The sequence below is a fragment of the Malurus melanocephalus genome, unplaced genomic scaffold (assembly GCF_030028575.1).
Source record: "Malurus melanocephalus ecotype Western Australia unplaced genomic scaffold, MMel_1.1 scaffold_216, whole genome shotgun sequence".
Taxonomy (NCBI): Eukaryota; Metazoa; Chordata; class Aves; order Passeriformes; family Maluridae; genus Malurus; species Malurus melanocephalus.
The window spans coordinates 1,110,260-1,129,375 of record NW_026623448.1 but is presented as its reverse complement, the minus strand read 5'-3'; the positions used below and the strand labels follow the sequence as shown (position 1 = coordinate 1,129,375).

Sequence of the window (19,116 nt, the reverse complement as noted above, 5' to 3'; positions counted from 1 at the left end):
CCAACCCCAACCTCATTTCAAAGTAAAACTTGTCTTAAAAATGCCCTCCAAAGCAAAAATGCAATTACATTATTCTCTCCATCCATCAGAACAACAACAGCAACAATTTTTTTTTCTATAGTCAAAATAATWCTGATGCTGGACTACTGTTCTCCCCATGCTCCAGTACATTTCCAGAGGAAATGGGATCCATAGTGCCCTTCCACTTGGCCATACACAAGGAAATCAGTTCTAAATAAACTGTGAAGCTGATTAGCTTAAGTTGCTTTAGAGGCAAATAAACTTAAATTGAATGAAGGTTTCTTTAATTAAGGAATTTACAAACAGGATTAGTGAAGGTGTACCTAATCCACTTTAAACTTACTTTGTTGCATAAACATAGTCTGCTATAGCTTCTACTATATCCTTTTCAATGTTCCTGTCTTCCTTTTTCTCTCATAATTTTACTCCTTCTGTMCATGTTCTACATATTGCTCTTAATACTCTCAGTAATGCTTCCCATATATGAGGTTCTCTTAATGAACTCCATATATTTGATTTTGGGGTTTTTTTGTTAGTCTTTAGCAATTATTTCTCAAATTCCTACTGAAATGAGAGATGAGCTGTCTGCTGCTGTGCTGCCCAGGCCAGAAGCCTATGCCTTTAATGCTGACTTGCAGTCTGTGCTCTGACACAGATGAAACACACTCTGCTGTAAYCCCAAAGGTGCAACTCTGCATCTGCCAAGCCTAAGAAAGGCAGTGATGCTACATTTTTACCTTGTCTGGCAGAGAGRGTTGGGAATTTATTACTAATGACTTCTAGAAAGCTAAAAACTACAGAGGGATATACAAGAAAGTAATCATTATTAGTATAACATCACATCAAAGCTCACACCTTATACCTTCAACTTTTGCTCTCCCAACCAGTGTTTTTTCCACACATTGCTACTTCTGTGCTGCTTTCCAGTGCTTTATCTTATCTATGTCAAATTTCTACAGTCTAGAACTRCCTTTGTTTCTCTTTACAAAATGGCATATTTATCTATATCCTTTCACTGACGGTGCTGTATAAATGCAGAACAACTGTGTGAAAATGGAGCGGCTGAATGAATGCTTTGTTTTCATTTCACAGCAAAGGTGTCATGCCTACTGAAATAAATGAGCATATGAAAAGAACAATTAAYACAGTATCTAGAAAGCTCGACATTTTAAACACACACCACAGAGATCAAAACAGCTAAGCCTTTAAATCCAAACAGATTTCAGTGGTTTTASTTCTAAGTGATCCTAAAAGGGATTTAATTACTTTCTTTCCTAAGCAAGTTCCAAGCTTTTCCTTCACATCTTCACAGTCTATTTTTGTTCAAATAAATCCTTGTCAACACAAGAAATCTATGTAAAGTACATAGTTTTTTTKTTAATATCAAACTACTCATGCCTTTAACTTTGAAGAAGAAAGTGAAGGTACTTTTATTATTAGAATGATTTTGTATTCAATGAACATCTCTGTTTAGTTAAAAAAAATACAAATTGTTTCCTTCAAATGGTTTTCACGTACAAGAACTGATTATAAACTTCAGAGTTTAGCAAATTCACAGTGTATTAATGCTTAAGTTATTTACTTTACTATGTTTTCCTTCAGCAAAAGAAAATATTTGGAGGGCTGCAACTTTACTCATCCAGAAAAATGGCATTACATTTACCAGCTAGCAGGAATTGCTCTCTTATTTTTTTTAAGGAGTTAAGACTATAATGAGCTTGCTTATATTTRTGTGGTCTATTGTGCTTTATTGCACTTGACAGTTGCATCAACATTAAAGGTTCACTTTGACTGACTTTTCTTGAGCCATACCTGCAGCTTCATGTAACTCTGAGATACACTTTCTTTTGTACCTCTCAGAATTGACAAAGAAACTGTAGGATGAAACATTAGAAAACACAAGTTACATTTTGCTACTTAAAAGAAAAAAGACAACACTTGAAGACACTGTGATCTTGCCTAGATCACAGTGCACAATTGTAAAGGGTCTATACTAATAACCTACAAGAAAAGCTGGAATTCAAAATTTTGCCTCATTAACATTGCAGAGCAATGTTTGCAAATTGCAAATTTTACAAATTGCAGTTTGTAGTACACCCAGTTTGACTCAGAGTTCCCTAGGTAAAGCTGATATAACTGTACTGGGAGCTTCAGACTTTTATCTGCCTCCACCTGTAGCAAGACTTASTTCCTTGGATCTGTTTCCATTCTTAAAATACTGTATCCTGACAGCCTTTGTGTCAGTCGAAACAGTTAAGAGCCTCGGTGATCAACTCCCAGAATAAAGGTAAGTTTTTTGATAATTTAAAAGAAAATACCTTCTGTATATGGTCATCTCCAATTCCCTTTTAAAATTCTTTCACTACCATCAAAGCTTTCAGTCAAAGACATTTCACCCTGATTACACAGTGAAACCCTAAACACTTTCACWTGTGATAATCTGTTAAATACTTACCTATTGCTGTTTCTGGCATTGCAAAAAGAGTCTTTTCTGTAGCAACTCGAAAATGTCCATGGACTGAGACACCAACTCCCTATACATGGATCACAGACAAAGGACACAGTTACAAATTTACTGGTAAAAATAATCATAACCACTATCCCATGTAGCACACCTCTTGTTTGGATCTATAATTTTAATAATATTAGATTTACTACGTGCATCTCAACAAAATATTAAAAAGCCTTTTATGGTTCAAACATTAATAAAGCATGATACTATCTTTATGATTTGGCTGAAACAGCATCCTATGCTTTGAAAGATGGGTGAGTCATACAGAGAATAACTTCAAAAAACCATGAGTGACCCTGTTATCTCCACTGGACTACTAAGGGAGTTGACATGCTTTTGCTAATGTTATTCCATCTACAATTTTTGCACATAGTTCCAATCATCAACAAAAAAAAAAAGCCAATACTCTTGGAATATATATGAATTGCTAATGCTTTGAAAAGAAATAATTAACTATTCTTCTAATGTGATAATTACCTACATTATAAACACAGAAATATTTCAAGCAGGAAAAGCCTTCAGCATTATTGATTAAAATTCAAAGTATGTGGTTAGAAACTCACTTTTTATCCTGAGTACTTGTGTTCACCAAGTCAGAAATGGAATTCATATTTCTAAGTATCTAGCACTCTTCTCTAGCAGCCTGTCCTGATGAAACACTTCCCTCAAAAGCAGAAGAGTTTCTGGTGTTGTCTGTGCCATATTTTCTGATTCAAGTAGCRAGCAGCAGCAATGCCCAGTAAAAAMTAYATTTTTACTTCACACAAAATAGATTTAATTTAGAAAAATCTTCAAGAGGCAAACTGACAAAGACAAAAAAGATTAACTGAAAAAGTTACTATTAAGCAATAATATTTAAAGTAATCCAAGAATATACTGAGGTGTCACTTCTCAAAGCTTATCTACATGACACATGTCAATAGAAATGTGTGTTGTGGAGACAAAACCCTCTGCTGAATACCTCACAAGAAGTTATTTCACACAAATATTCTCTCTCTCTCTTCCTTTCCCCTGGTTCAGTTTACTTCCGTTGCTTACAGAAGTAATTTTAACATTTTTAAAATAATAATTTTCCCTTTGCTCAGTCCTTCCAGCCAYCCATGRTTCATGKTAAAACTAAGATACCTTAAAAATCRTTGGYCAAAAAAAGCYRGTGTCTRATGGGGATATAATAGATTTTAAATAAYATTTCTAATTATTTAAATACTAAAAAAATAGCACTTTACTAGGCTATTAGTCTATGCAAATATCTTCAGAGTATTTCATACTTCCATCAAAAACAGTGGGATTTTGGATGAGCAGTATATATTTAACAGGTTTTTAAGGTGAGAGTRGAACATCTTTTCCTTTTGTTTATCTACAGAAATTTTTGGGTGGGTTTTACATCAAAATTTTTTAAAAGTTATCTCAATTTAGCTTAAGTTTAGACAATTTATTTCCTCACACCCTTCCCTGACCTCTCTYACAATTCTGCCCAACAAGAAATCAACTGTCACTGCTTATTGCATTAGGCTGATATACAACTAAATCTGAAAGTATTTTCAAGCTTTTTTTCTCTAAAATGACTATCTGCCRCTCTCAGGTTTTAATATAGATCTATGAAGTTTTTAAGATTCCAGTTTAATTTCCTGAGAAATGCACCCATAGGATAACTGGTTATCAAACTCGATTTTATATTCAGGAACAAAGCCAAATATATTCACATGAAGCACTGCCGGTTCCAAGGAGGCGAGTGGGATTTGAGCAAATATCTGAATCTTATTTGCACAGAGTAAAACCTTATGTCCCATCCCTTATCTGTSCTTTCTCTGAGCATTGGTCAGATCTCATCTGAGCAGCACCAAGAGCAAGGGTTCTGTGTTTAGTTGTCCTGAAAATGCAAAGCTCCATGTAAAGATACATTCTCTTCTAAAAGAGTTCCAGAACTCTTAAATGAAATGGAAATGTGACTTTGTCACTTCCAACTTTTTTATGTCATAATAGCATATTTTCATCCATTAAGAAAAGCCTGCTGTTATTTTTATACATGTTCAGCAGTAATGATGATAATAAAAATCATGCTCATTTTGGTCTTTCTAATGCCTAAATCAATTTTTTCTAATCCCATATCTGAAAATACAAATACCATCTATCTCAAAGCATTTTTTGTGGCTTGTTTTCTAGACAATCAAATGTTGTTTAAGGACTCAAATTTTTAGCTTGAATATTAAGTAACAAAGATTTGAATGTGAACTCTATGAAGGGAGCTTCTCTTCCAAGCTTGTTCTTTTTTTAGAGTGATAAAAATAAATGTAGAGTTTTAATAATAGAAAGTTGAAAGATGTAATTTTCTTTTGAAAGAAGTAATTAAATCAGATTTCACTTTCTCAAGTGCTTAAGCCRTAATTGGATTTGTTTTCTAGATGGCCTTCAAGTTTTATATTACAGATAACAGCCTTATTTCAGATGTGTATTTAAAAGACTAAAACTTTATTTTCTTTTTATTCATTATAAAGAAAGCAGTGCAAAAAGGTTCATACTTCTTTGAAGATCATTTCTAAATAATCCAGTATTAAGATAAAATTAGGAGAGAAGAATTAGTTCATGGTACAAACCCCAGKAACTTATTTAACTGGTGCTCATATGCTTTTATTTGTTTATTTGTGACTTTCCGAACTGTTAATATATGACTGCATGTGTTTAATCTTCTAGCTCTAATACAGAGGACAGATACTCATTAGTTTACGCTGTGTAAAGAACAGACTATTCCAGACAGAAGTCTATGAGTTCCTCCTTAATTTCTGGATTTTCTAATTTTATTTGGTTTTACTTTAACTGAAATCTTACATAGCTGGAGTCCACCTAGGAGGYCCTTCACACCTTTAAAAAAATCTTTCACTGGACTGTGTAGACTGCACCAGGTACTTCCTGCGTTTACACACACAAGTCTGAACACTATAATATCTTTATTAAAACACACTATRTCCTGCACTGTGAGAGTTCTACTTTTCATGAGCTTACATACTAAAGCTAATGTCTTTTCCAAGTCAATACATTCTAATGGTCCATCAGGCTTGTAGTGGCTGAAAACTTTTTTGTCCACTGACAGCTGAATGTCTGAATTTTGCAAAGGACACTCACAGAACGAGACTACAAGTTAAGGACAATAAAGAAACTAATAGGCAACCAATTTAAACTACTGGGCTGGTTTTGGCTAAGGTAAGAGTTATTTTGCTTCACAGTAGCTTTCTCATAGCATGGGGCTGTGTTTTGGTTTCTGCCGAATGCAGTGTTGATAATATGGAGATGTTYTGYTAYCACTGAGCAGCACTTRYACAGGGTCAAGGCCTTTTCTGATCCTCACCCCAGCAGTGAGGGGACTGGGGATGCCAAGRAGCTGGGAGGGGACACAGCTGGACAGCTGACCCCAGCTGACCCAAGGRGTATTCCAYATCATATGGCATCATGCTTASCACATAAAGTGGGGGAAAAAGGAGGAATGRAGGCCATTTGGAGTGATGGTGTTTGTTCTCCCAAGTCACCATTATGTGTGATGGCTGGAGATGGCCAGCCTGCATGTCMTGGGAAGCATAAATGAATTCCTTGTTTTGCTTTGTTTGTGTGTGGGGCTTTATGTGGGGYTTGTGTTGCTTTACCTGTTAAAGTGTGATTATCTCAGCCCATGAGGTTTTTCACTTTGCCCTTCTGATTCCCTCCCAATCCTGCTGGTGGGGCAGCAAGAGGCTGGTGAGGCTCAGTTGCCAGCTTGCATTAAACCATGGCAACTCTCTTTCTGTAGGGTTTATATATGACTCAAAAATACAGATGAGAGCAGAAAAGATGGTCTAACAATGTATTACTGGAGATGGACTATCAAGGGGTTTGGTTACAAATTACAGATTTATTACTACATGGATATTAAAGTATTAATCTTAAAAACAGTGTTAGAACTCAGCTCGTAGTCTCAGCATACCTCAGGGAGGCATGTAATTTTATAGGCAGCTCAGTCTGAATTCATCAACAAGCTTAGGAAAAAGCATGCAGAGTGTCTGAATTTTATCTCCCAGACAAGATTGCCTACTCAATGCTGTATTGCAAAAGTAATTATGTGACTGTGTATAGAAACTTTATCATTCATTTCCATTCTTTTCTCATAATGAATACAGAACCTAATTACATGTATTTTTCTAAYTAAAAACAAGTTGCAAATTACCAGTAGTTGAAGAAATTGAATTCAGCTACTGTAAATCTTAGAAATTAAGTTGTGGTCAGAAGGCTGTATTATCTTGAGAATTACCTAGGTTAGTAAATTAGAGAATTTATCACATCTAGGGAAGTTATTCAGAAATTGAGGGCCATCACAACAGAGAAACATACAAAATGAAATAAATATTCCTTTCCTGAATGACATACCTAAACATATGCTCACATACAGAAAAGCAGACCTGTGTGACAGCAAAACCATACATCACACATGGCTATTTTCTAAATAATCTAATTCAGACTGTAAAGGAATCGCTGCCTTGGAATGCATAGCCAACACAATAAAAATACACAAATAGAAAAGGCCTTCAGTAATGTTGCTTGTGTCACTTCAGCTGGCTGATAATGAATTTTTTGCTGTTTCAGTAAACACTTCTATGACAATATCAATATTGTCTGCAGCGAAAGTCCTATTGCAACAGTTCCCATCTAGTGATTACACTTTTTAGATTTTTAACTGCATGAGAATAGATTCTGGTAGAGCTAGAACCAAAATGAAATGTGGCAATCAATAAACAAACTGAGCATAACACAACAAAGGGCAAATATGTCTGCATACAAATGTCCAAAAATAGCCAAGGTGCAGGAAAAATGTTTTCAAAGGCAAAGTAAGTGAGTAGAATTGATTCAGGAAGCAGCAGGAGCTTATAGTGATGCTAGATCAAAAATCATGGAATTAAAAGCATTACCCCCTGCATCCAGACACAACAAATCTTAAATTGAATCAAAATTAATCTTCGTTGACCATTAATGTTATGGCCCACTCTAAAGAGTATAATCCATTTTCATCTGTAGATACTAACAGACAAGATGGCAGTGAACCAGAGCAATGCAACATGACAGATCAATCTGGACATAAAATCACTTCCTTTGGCTGTTGACATAAAAATCCTCTATACAAGTATTTTTAAAATATCATTAAAAACAGTGGGTATTGTAAACTTTTCAATAATTTAGTGTGGTGTTTTAAAATATAAAATATTAATGGGATATAATTTAAATATAAAATATTAATTTCCATATAATGATTATGAATTAGAGAGTCTCAGTCCAAATTGCTACAGACACATAGAAGCACAACAAGCTGATTGGAGGCAGATTATCTGTAGCAGTATCTGATGTCTTGGTTTTGTTCTTCTGACCTCTATGAATTTAAACAAATTGATCCAACTACATGAATAGCAATCATTCAGGGATTCTTCTTACAGTGAAACTTAGGGAAAAAAACACATAGGCCGTTCTATGTACCAATGCTGCTACAGTGAGCGACCTTTATCAGCAAAATCTAGACTGACTTTTTTAATGTCCTGGTTTGGTTTTTCTAYTACCAGTCCAAATTTTCAGTGATCACAATTCTTGCTAGGGTAGCTATCATAATCTGCACAACTTTTTATAGACATAAGATTTGTGCTGCAACAGAAAGAAAAGATGAAAGGAGATGTAGATCTGAAAAGTCCATAGCTTTTCATTAGTAGCTACTTCTTCTAGTTTTACATTTGAAAGTATTCTTTTTATCCCAATTTTGTTTTCTTCTACATAACTGGCCACGTGTATTCAGAAAAATATAGCAAGTGTGGCTTTTTTATTGTTTCTAACATTCTGGAAAAAGCTCTCCCTTTGTCCCTCTGTATCACCTAAAAATGTAGCTACTGAAAGAAATCTCTGTGTCCAACTTGTCACATCCTAATGTCTGCAGGGAGGGCAGGCAAGTGGAAGGGAGCCTGTTTCTGCAACTTGCATCAGTGCACAATTGACATTTCAGTTTTTATCTTTAAACTGATTAATCAGTTCTTGTTCTTAAACAGAGGTATATGYATCAGAACTTTATTTAAACAGTGGCACGGTTGTTTGGGATAACGGTAGTAGATATGGAGGATTTTGTAATGATGCTCTTTTTCTCTGAAAAAAGTGCTTAGAAAGTGTAACACTGATTGAAAGTAAYTCAAGAAGAAAATGAGCATTCAAATTCTTCATGAATAGAGAAAAATGAGCACAAATATGAAAAGATGGAGAAGCAGACAAAGATAATTCTCTTCAGAACTTTTATTCCTTGATCTAGAATAAAGGGAAGGAAAGGGAAATAATGAGATAACTCTTAATATGAGACTAGGCACACACACAAAGGCCTAGAAGTACAGAAAAATAGTGAAACTTCTAGCACACAGAAGTTTGGTGTTAAATGGAAAGAACAAAACCGTGCAGAAGCCAGCAAAAATTTCAGTCATTGTAGAACTGGGAGAGGGCAAGAAAAGGAATTTTACTTACTGTACCAGTACTGACCTATAATTTAAAACACTTGTATCCAAGACACYACTTTATAATAAGCCCTTTGGGGAATAACATCACGTGCAAATCATTGAGCATTCAGTGGTTAGTTTTTGTTGATGTCAAGAGCTGCTGACATTCTAGTCCGATTAGCCACAAAATGAAGAGCACCATTTATCCCTGGGATCATACACCAGAGCCGAGCAGGCAGAGCAGCGTGGCCAGATGGCAGAGAGACTGTAACAGCAGCAAGGTCTGAACCCTTCCTTGGGGTTGCCTCAGCATTGTTTTCAACACCCCATATTTCAAAAGATAAGTCGTGCACAAGTCAGTCTCACAGCGATTTGTCTGTACTTGCAAAATCTGTATTCTATTTCACAGTAAAAGTTGCCTTCARCTCTGAAGCACTGGCAACAAAACAGGACACAGGCTTCTATGTGATACACAGGCATGAGGGAGGGGGAGAGGGGGAGAGGCAGGGACAGAATTGGAAAGCTGCTTATCTAGGTTTAGTATGACAATTACTTTTACTTCAGGGTGGATTTTAGAGTGCAAATTAAAACAAAACCAAAGATGTTCCAGAGGATGATGGCTGGTAAGAGGCATGATATAAAAAGGAAGAAAAATAATAAGAATCAGRTAAAGTCCTAAGAAGTACTGACATTTCTATGTTCCAGTTTCCTAGCTCTAAAAAGGGTTAAAGGACTAATAATGTGCATTACAGTAGAGAAGTGTTATGTAATATCATAATTTTTCATGAACCTTCTTATGCTGCAGCTAGTCACCCCAAGTCCCATATGTATACATGTATRTTGATAATTTATATTGATATTAATAAGCAGAATTTTTACAGCATGTAGTAAAATTTGCACCCCCAAATCAAACCACAAATGAGTAGCTTTGTTCTGTGGGCAATATCCACTTGTGAATGCACATTCCTCTAATTAAAAGCTGTATCACCAATGCGCAAAAAAGTGACATTTTATAGATATGGTTAATKCTAATGTTTCCTAGTTTTTGAATGTTACTCTCAAATGTTGCTTCTACACTTTTGAGTAAAAGCTACATGCACACAACTTATCTATRGAATAGATGTATGTTAGTAGTGAARGGAATATTTCTAAAGAGCACAATCTGATAAAAATGGGACAGGATAAAGACAGCTATTGGTCAACTCCAGTTCCTTTGTGTACCAAAACTCTGTTGACCACCATGGATAACATACAAGCTGCTTAGGACATCACTACCAATTTACTTGATAACAAATATTAATGTAATAAGATTTGTTCACCAAATYCTGCTAAAGTGTAAACGCAGATGTCTGTAACTATTGGTAGATGCCCAACAGGACATCCTGAGATCTGATTTACAAGGAAAGGCAGATTCTTCTAACCATGTCAGTATCTGCAATGTTTTGCCAAAAATTAAATCACACTAATGTGAAAAAGAACAACCAGGCAGCCAAGGGCTGAGGTGGGAACACCCAGCCTAAATTCAGTACATCTGGGCAGCCTCATCAGCCCAGTGCCACCTGATATGGCACTCAGGTTTCCTTAAATTCAGAGCAAAGGAGTGCTTTTTTTTATTTTCCCCCCCCTTCTAGTCATTGAAGAAAAGGGTAGCTCTGCAAAACTGACTCTTTGACAAATTAGTTCAGTTCAATGAAGAAGATTTAAAATTGGTAAAAGGTAAGCAATAAAGAAATGTACTGTGATGGAAGTTTATGTTGGGCAAGAAGGAAAGATGTGAGAGTAACAGTTTTGGGAATAACTGGAAGTGGTGACATCCTAGGACTTGATGCTGTCAAAACTGCTATTTACATGGACYATTTGTGACAGAATATCTCTGTAATATAGGGAAGATAATTATTCTGCTCTACTTGGTGCTGATGAATTCTCCAGCTGAAATATTGTCTGGTCTCTGGCAATGAACTGTAAAGTACACAAATGGGAGAGATTCCAGAGGATTGCAAGAACACTAAAAGACTTAATCTATAGGAAAGGCTGAATAGCTATCCTTATCCCTATTAAAGAGAGAGGGCTAGGAGCAAGGAACGCAAGTACCTCAAAATGTCCATAGAGAGCTGTGACTAAGATTTAAATATATTGATTACACATACTAAAGACTTAAATTAGGCACTGGGAAGCCAAGCTTGAAAGAATAACTATTATGTGGGATATATAGGAAAACCAGAATTCCTGCTCTTGGAGAGTTCTGAATGCATTAGGTGCAAATYAGCTAAGCARTCATCGAGCTGTACTTAACCATAATGSAAGTGCAAAACAAATAATYCTGATGCTCCTCCCAGCTCTACACATCTGTGTGTAGAGTCTAAAGTTTAATGTTTTTCACATTACTATATGAGAGAGTAACACTCAAATGGTTCTTAGGAAAATTCTGCTGTCCAACAGTCACCCTGAAGAAATTCTATGTAAATAACTTACATACAGATTCTCAGTAAAAGACCTTGCTTTAAAAACCTGTGCCAGGACAGACAAGATGCTGAGAACAAGCTCCACAGCCCCATCTGTTGGCTAATGAAACTCCCAAAGCCATGTAATAGGTACTAGCTAATGCTGAAGTGGAACCAGTTAATTTTTTTGATAAAATTCCAGGTTTTACCATCACAGATGTATGGTATCTGTCCATCAGTAGCAACTTTTATTACATAAGTACATAACTGAGTTTCTAACACACTTTTATGATTTTTAACTTTTTTCAATTAGAACAGCAATTAGAATCTGTGCATAATGCTGGTTTTTTTTGAGCAAGGATGAAATTGGCTTGCTTGCATTTTCATTCATAGATAAATGGTCTGTAGTGAAATTGCAGTGTTTAAGAYGTGTCCCTTGACTTTTAAACCCAAGCAAAAATGACTTGCTTTTAAAGCCTTGAATGTCCATGTTTTAAACTCATTTACTGTCATTTGTAAGTGACAAATGTTCTACAGACTTCTACCTACAGGGCAGGTAGTTGAAAGGAGAAGTGTAGCAGACAACTCAAAACTAACACAACACACACACATGTGCTATTGTGAGAAAATAACAGAGAAACACTGCTGCTGACCTCCTTTGTTAAATTATCAAGAGATTCTTCTATGTACTGCCAATGTGTGGGGGGAAGTGTGCTCATGCTGCACCTCTGTAGGAAGCACATTATGTCAGAGTAAACTGCAGCTGTATTAACAAATTCAAATCAAACAGCACTCAAGGTTAAACAGAAAAAAGTTTTAAATATTTGGGAACCTGAGACCCACATGCTTGTTCCCCTAAGTTAGGCTGCATACTTGCTGAGTCAAAATCCAGTCCCATACCCACAAACAAAGATAATTACTACTAGTATACGATAAGCAAGTACATAGTCATTCAAACCCTAATGGCAGTTAAACTGTCACAGTCCCATGGAAATTTGGGTATCCTGAACTAAAACTGGGTGATCCAGATAAAGTTTCAGACTAATTGCTTTCTTCTAAAAGCTCTTTACAGAAAAGAGAAYTCATAAAGTAATGCAGGATCATCTGACTCCATTATGTCCTTTTCAGTCCAAAAATACTTTTCTTTCAAAGGACAAAATTCCTGCTCAGGCCACAGTCCTAATGAGCAATCTGCAGGACCTTTAAAAAGATATCAGCTTCTGAGCAGTTTTGCTCATTCATAGCTTTCCATCCTATTATTCGAAAGTCCATAAAATAAAGGGACTTCCTATCTCTTATCTACAAACCTTCAGGTCTCCYACAGTCAATAAAGTACTTTTTCTGCAAGAAGAGCCACAGAACAAATCTCTTCTATGCTGGAAACAATGTATGTATACTAGGTTTGGGGGAATGGCTCCCCAGCTGAGACCTTTAGGACTTGGCACCCGAGCAGCAAAGGGCAAGAGCGCTACTGTGTGTTTAGATCACAAGCTGAAAAGACCAAAACAAACAAATGACATGTGTAGGGAAAGATGGAAAGGGAAGACTCATGGCAGGTCATGCATCATACACTGTTCCACTTCTCACATCCTATCTTTGACAAACTTTATTTAAATAGACTGTACACCCGTATCATAGGGACATGCCAGAAAACAATACAAATCTAAGCAATTACACAGCAAACAGACTTCATACTGAACTTATTGTTCAAAATAACTGAAGATTACTGTAGTGCACTCTCTGATATGGTGCAAATATATCCTACAGATGTCAAACCCAACAGAACAGAATTTTAGCACGTAAAAAAGCATGGCATTGCCCTGTAAACTATCTACTTACAGTGTTCACAGACAACAATTGCTGAAAAAAATTATTAACATTGAGTATAACTAGTAACATGATGGAGTCTTCTTTGTATAGCTTTAGTAATCAGGTGGAGCGCCTAAGGTGTGTGTGAAATCAGGATCCCACAACCAATGTTTTAAAAGTACTACAGAGGTGAGAAATTAGATGCATTTCCAGATTATTTGTTGGAAAAAAATAGAACTCATTAATGTCTGTTAAGGTGTAGCTTAGAATCTTCCCAGTTTTTCAAAGAGCTGTTCTTCAAGTGTATTTTCATATAGTTCTGTTCTTAATACACTTAGAATAGAGAACGATTCTCAGCTCTTGTACGAGCTAAAAACTCCCTGCTCAGTATTCTGAAAACCCTTGTGAGGGTTACTTCCAGCAGTGAGGGGATTCTGCTGTTTTCCTCAGAGAAAGCACTTGTATTGGCCATCAAGTAACAGCAGAGGCACTCCAAGAGCAGCAATGTACCCAGACAAGCAAGGGACGAAGGTTCAAATTACACTGCTTGTTCTTGTATTGAATGAAATACTTGGTGTGCACTTTGTTCAACTCACAGCCAGAACATTAAATTATTTTAAAACAATCAGCCAGGTATCACACCAAGGTACTTGACTTACCCCTCCCATTGTAATGCCATCGATAAGTGCCACATATGGCTTCTTGCAAGTGCCTGTAGGAAACAAAAAGAAAAACAATCATGTATCTTTTTCAAGAGTAGACCTATGACTAACTACCACATGACATGTTTCCCCATGTCTTACTTCAGCAAGAGCAGCAGAAAATAAACAGTAATTTAAACAATAATCATCTTAAAAACTTATAATGAAGGTATTTCATGTAATTCTTAAGAAATGAAAAGAAACATATTTCAGGCTTACTGGATTGTGAAAGTTGAAAGAGAACATTACACAGCTACCAAACATTGGACTGTTTGTTACGTGAGTACCTGACAGTTTAGCCATTACAAACAGCTGTTGGATGTTGGGACACAGCAGATGCCCTTTCACCCCCTCTCAGAGTGGATTAACAGCACAGGGTGTATGCCAGCCCTTCAGTGCTTTACTACAAAGCCAGATGTAYTGGCAGGTTCCAGTCACAATGTGACTATRAACTTCTGCAAGGCAAGCATGTTCTGTCATGCCAGCTCTTGCATGCAACTCTGCATGTGGTATAGGCAGGTTCAGATGGCAATGTCCTRAACTACCAACTTTATTGGTTGGGGCCTTTGGAAAGCATAAAACTAAAGCTTCAAAGCTTTCAATTACCATTCATGGAAAGACTCAGAACTTTATTGTGAATGAAACAGCTGTCTTGTATTTCAGTGTTTTCAGGTCAGATTTAAAGTTCAAAAAGATTGCTAATATAGGTATTCCCTGCAACCATGTCACTAGCTTTTCTGTAACAACTATATAGAGCCTTGTTTAAAAAAAAAAATTAAAAAGCTGTTCAGTCCTTGAAATTAGTAGTTATAAAATGTAAGARAATTATATTTTGAATTTTGTTCTTACATGAACAAAGAAGCTAATGCATGGGCTGTAGATGCTAGCCTTGAACTGAATTTYTATAGCAGCAAGCCTTTCCTACTGCAATGCTGTGAAAGCAGCTGTATTTTTAGATGTCAAATGTATTATATAAATCAGTCTTTTTACAAGAAACCTCAGTCTTAAAAGAATACAATCATACTAAAGCTATCAAAAASTTAGGTTTTGTAATTACATGCATTATATATACTGAACACCTAATAATTTAAAAAGAAAACCAGACTTTTAAATTATGTACCCTTGCAAAATCATCATCATGTTCAACTGTCAAGACAACACTATTTTTTCCCCAACTATGTGAAACCTTAGACTATTTTTTTTGCCTTGTATTGGTGAAGGAAAGAAAGGTACATGACAAGTATGCTGAGTCTACAAACTCTGTCAAAGCAAAAATAACTTTTCAGGAATTACTCCATTAGCTGTGYTCTTCTGTCAATGTAAGCAACACCTTCACCTCCCCTGCTGTAGTGACTAACACAGTATTTTGAAACTCAAACTGTATTTAATTAACGTATGTTTGGAGTAGTTTCTTCCCCAAAACTTTTACCCTAAAGAATTAATATCCGCTTTTAATATGCTTTACTCCAGTAAACTTCACCTAAYGTTTTTGCTGTTCTTTGCAATAAACTAAGGTAGCCCATTCCTGAGTTATGCAGTCCTAGGCTTTCATGCAGTCTGTTTTAGTGGAAAGCCTTAATACAATTTGATCTTCTGCTTTCTGACTGAATATTAATAATTTGCCACTCATTTATTTTTACCTCAGGTCTTCTTTGAAGCAGATCGATGATACTTAGAGCAGAACTGCAGTGTCTGCAGTCAAACCTTAATTCTTCCACAGAGGAAATAGAATTAACCAGAACAAGGGGATGGGATAAAGTAGCTGTCATAATAACTTAAACAAAAGAAACACATTCTGCATGCAAGATATAAAAATGACATATGTTAAATTACTGGTATTAAGCTTGGTAAAAAAAATAATTACTACTTCTCTGATGTTACCACAGTCTTTAATAGATTATCAAAGAGATAAATTTACATTTGAAGCCAGTGTTATGAAAACTATACTGTTTCAGAAATTGCTATTACATACCAACGGCATTGTTCAGCCTATATTCTCCTATGAAGAAATCTTGTGACATTTTATCTCCAGCTTTTCCTGCTTCTGTGATGGCTGAAGAGAAATAAAAATTCTGAAGATAACTTTAAGTTTAATAGAAAATACAAGTAAAAGAAAACAATGTCACAAAACTTGGGTCTCCTCCTACAGCAAATAGASAGCAACTTAATCCTGCTTTATTATATTTGAGAAAATTTGCTCACATTTACATATTAGTTAAGTCTCAAATTTGATTTAATTGAATTTTGCTAGAGACTTTGTCACATATTTGTAAGAGTATGGTCCAYTTTCTAACCCCTTCTAGTGCCTAGTACTCATCAATATAGAGAACAATCASTTAAAAYTGATTATACTGAAGACTCCAAATACTAAAAATGAGAAGCCAGTTAGAGCAGAACATAATTTAACAATAACCTATGCTGCTCTGCTTGTTTTCTACAGTTTACAACAACTGCTAACTTTCACACTTTGGAGATTTTCTGGTGCTCATCGTTAAAATATCATCACAGATACATTGATCACCCTTGCCAGACTGTATGTAGCCATCTAAAACATCAGACACAAAGTATCCAATACTATTAGTGCGACCTGTTAGGACCCTTCAAATGTCTTGTAAAGAAGCAATGAACATCTGGGAAGAGAAAGGTAAAGAGAAGAACTCTCTCTTCCCCAGAATGACTGGCTGCTATTACCAGTTTCTTATGAAAGCGTAATTTTTACTCTCTTATACAACGTCCTGGCAGTTGTCTCCTAACAAATACCTTGAAATAGCATCTGCACATCAACGTGTCATAAGAGTCAGCACAACTGATCTCTCASAGTTGTGTAGCAAGCTTTTGTTTACCCAAGTCACAGTAAACAACAGAAATCGACACAAAGGAGTAAGTGGCAAAGACATCAAATATTTAGGTGAGTATAGTCYTACCTCTGATGTCACCCCCAGCACAAAAAGCTTTTCCTCCAGATCCCTTTATAATTATCAGAAAAGTTTCAGGATCTTTCTCCCATGTCTAAAAAGAAGAAAAAAATTCCACATGACTAAAATCTGTGCAAAAAATACTTGCTCTGTATAATGTCTATCATTCTTACTTTACTTTTCAAAAAAGCAAATCGAACCATACTTTAAAACAGTCTGTCTTAAGAGCGAATTGTCCTTCTACCAATTCTGCATCCTATTCAACCATGATAGCAAAAATCAGCAGAGCTGTCTCACATATTTCAGAAAAAACACCTGTGCACAGCTCCCAGCCTCTGGAGAAAGGCAGCACCCCATAAAACAGGGCCTGACATATATCAGAAACTGTGACACTTTTTAAGGTTATGCCTCAAATAAAACCTGCTACCCACTACTACAGAATAAGTATYTCTTTTTTTAAATGTTCTTCAAATAATGCACAAATTTGCAACACAACCTTCTACAAAAATAACAAAAGGCATCAGACAATTATCCAACAAATATTGGTATCCAATGAATTTGACTCTGTGCATATCATAAATAGTACCATTACATTTAAAAGGACCATTAAAATCTTATGGTACATGGTACTTTCCTATCTTATAGAAACAGTGCTGTAAATCCATTGAGTTCTTATTTAAGGAGTGACCTGCCAGCCCTTCTGACAGCTTCCCAATGGCCGTACCTTCTCCTCTTTCTAACTTGCTTGAAACTGTTTCTTTCCCATTCTATAAATCTGAGCTCATTGGCCAATGCATTCACACAGACTTTCATTCTTTACATCAGTATACTAAGAAGTGTCAAACTGCATTTTAAAACTGGTTTCAAACAACATAGAGTGGAGCTACTAACCTTTATTTGAGGATAAATTTGTTGGATCATAGACAGATTCAGTGCATTGAGAGCCTTGGGTCTATTCAGAGTTATTATTCCTGCACCCCCTTTCTTTTCCAACAACACTTCTGCTGTYGAATCTGTTTGCTTAGACATTTTCTGTGCATGCAAAAATGAATAAATAAAGCAAATTACATCAGTTAGAGAACTTGAGTAACATATTTACAAAAGTGTTTATGGAAATACATTCTCAAAACACACCATTTAGGATCACAAAACAGGCATTCTGGAATTGTATGCTAAGTTTTTCCCACTGCGCTTCTATTTGCATTTACTAAACAGTTCTTTGGAAATTACTTTATGTTTGAGTCCTTCAGAAGAATAAACCTCAGGTTTTTGGGCCATACAGTTTTACAACAACATTTTGAGTTCACTTAAATAAAATTTASCACAGAAACACACACACAAAAAGCCCCCAAACACCAAAATCTAACCAACAAAACTTTCTCACCCTATTGATAAAACACAAACCCATGGTTCCTTAAAAGTGACATTCTGAAAATATCTGCAACAATTAGAACAATGACAGTTCCATATATCCTTACTGTCAGTTTAACACTACAAACCCAAATGTACACCCTGCTTAGTCTTTACGCAACTTTTAACCACAGAAAAGAAATCTCGAACTATTTTCACACTCACAGTGGGATGATTTTTAAGGAATTTATGGAATCTAACACAGAAGCCATCTATAAAGGTAAGTAAAGCCAACATAATTAAGCTTTAATTTACAGTATTATAGAAACTTGTAGCAAAGTGCTCAAAGAKGTGGGCAATGCTGTGCCTGAGCAATAAATGACAATTTTCAGAACCATTATGAGCAGACACATTAGAAGTTGCATGTGCTGTGTTTCYCAGGGGAGTCAAGAGTCCTGAAAGCTTCCAACTCAGTCAAACACAATGCTGTCCTTACCAAATGTTGTAATATTACTTGCAGTCTGTTGAGTGCCCTCAGCCTGGAAAAGAAATATTAAAAAGACAGCTGAAACCATAAACCAGCCATACGGCCCCCAAGTACCTGACTGCTGGGTTAAGCAAAGCGGCAGCAGAAAAATTTCTAAACCAAGTGATTTACATCCTCCTGTTTAAAATCATTAAATTGRGGCACAATTTTGTTATCGAAACAGTCGGAAATTCTTTGCTTACTAGTAAATAGATAGCAGATACCAACGTCAGCTACTTAGCTGTTTTCAAGTTAGGAGAAGCTTGAAATACTAAGACATAGGGGCTGGGGGATATGAGTGACACTGTGTGTGTCTTTTAAAGATTTACAGCCTTTTTGCGGGGGCGTTTAAATATTGACAT

At 35.9% G+C, this 19,116-nt stretch overlaps 1 protein-coding gene across 1 annotated transcript in view; it reads right to left on the bottom strand.

Moving 5' to 3' along the window:
- The window catches only part of HIBCH (3-hydroxyisobutyryl-CoA hydrolase), a 37,378-nt gene that overhangs the window by 17,654 nt on the left and 608 nt on the right, over positions 1–19,116 (bottom strand). Inside the window, exons 2-7 of the mRNA XM_057374097.1 lie at positions 18,725–18,767; positions 17,770–17,910; positions 16,888–16,972; positions 15,936–16,016; positions 13,922–13,974; positions 2,477–2,555 (exon numbers count right to left, since the gene is read on the bottom strand). Coding sequence (XP_057230080.1) covers positions 2,477–2,555; positions 13,922–13,974; positions 15,936–16,016; positions 16,888–16,972; positions 17,770–17,910; positions 18,725–18,767 — 482 coding nt within the window. The remainder of the gene's footprint in view (positions 1–2,476; positions 2,556–13,921; positions 13,975–15,935; positions 16,017–16,887; positions 16,973–17,769; positions 17,911–18,724; positions 18,768–19,116) is intronic.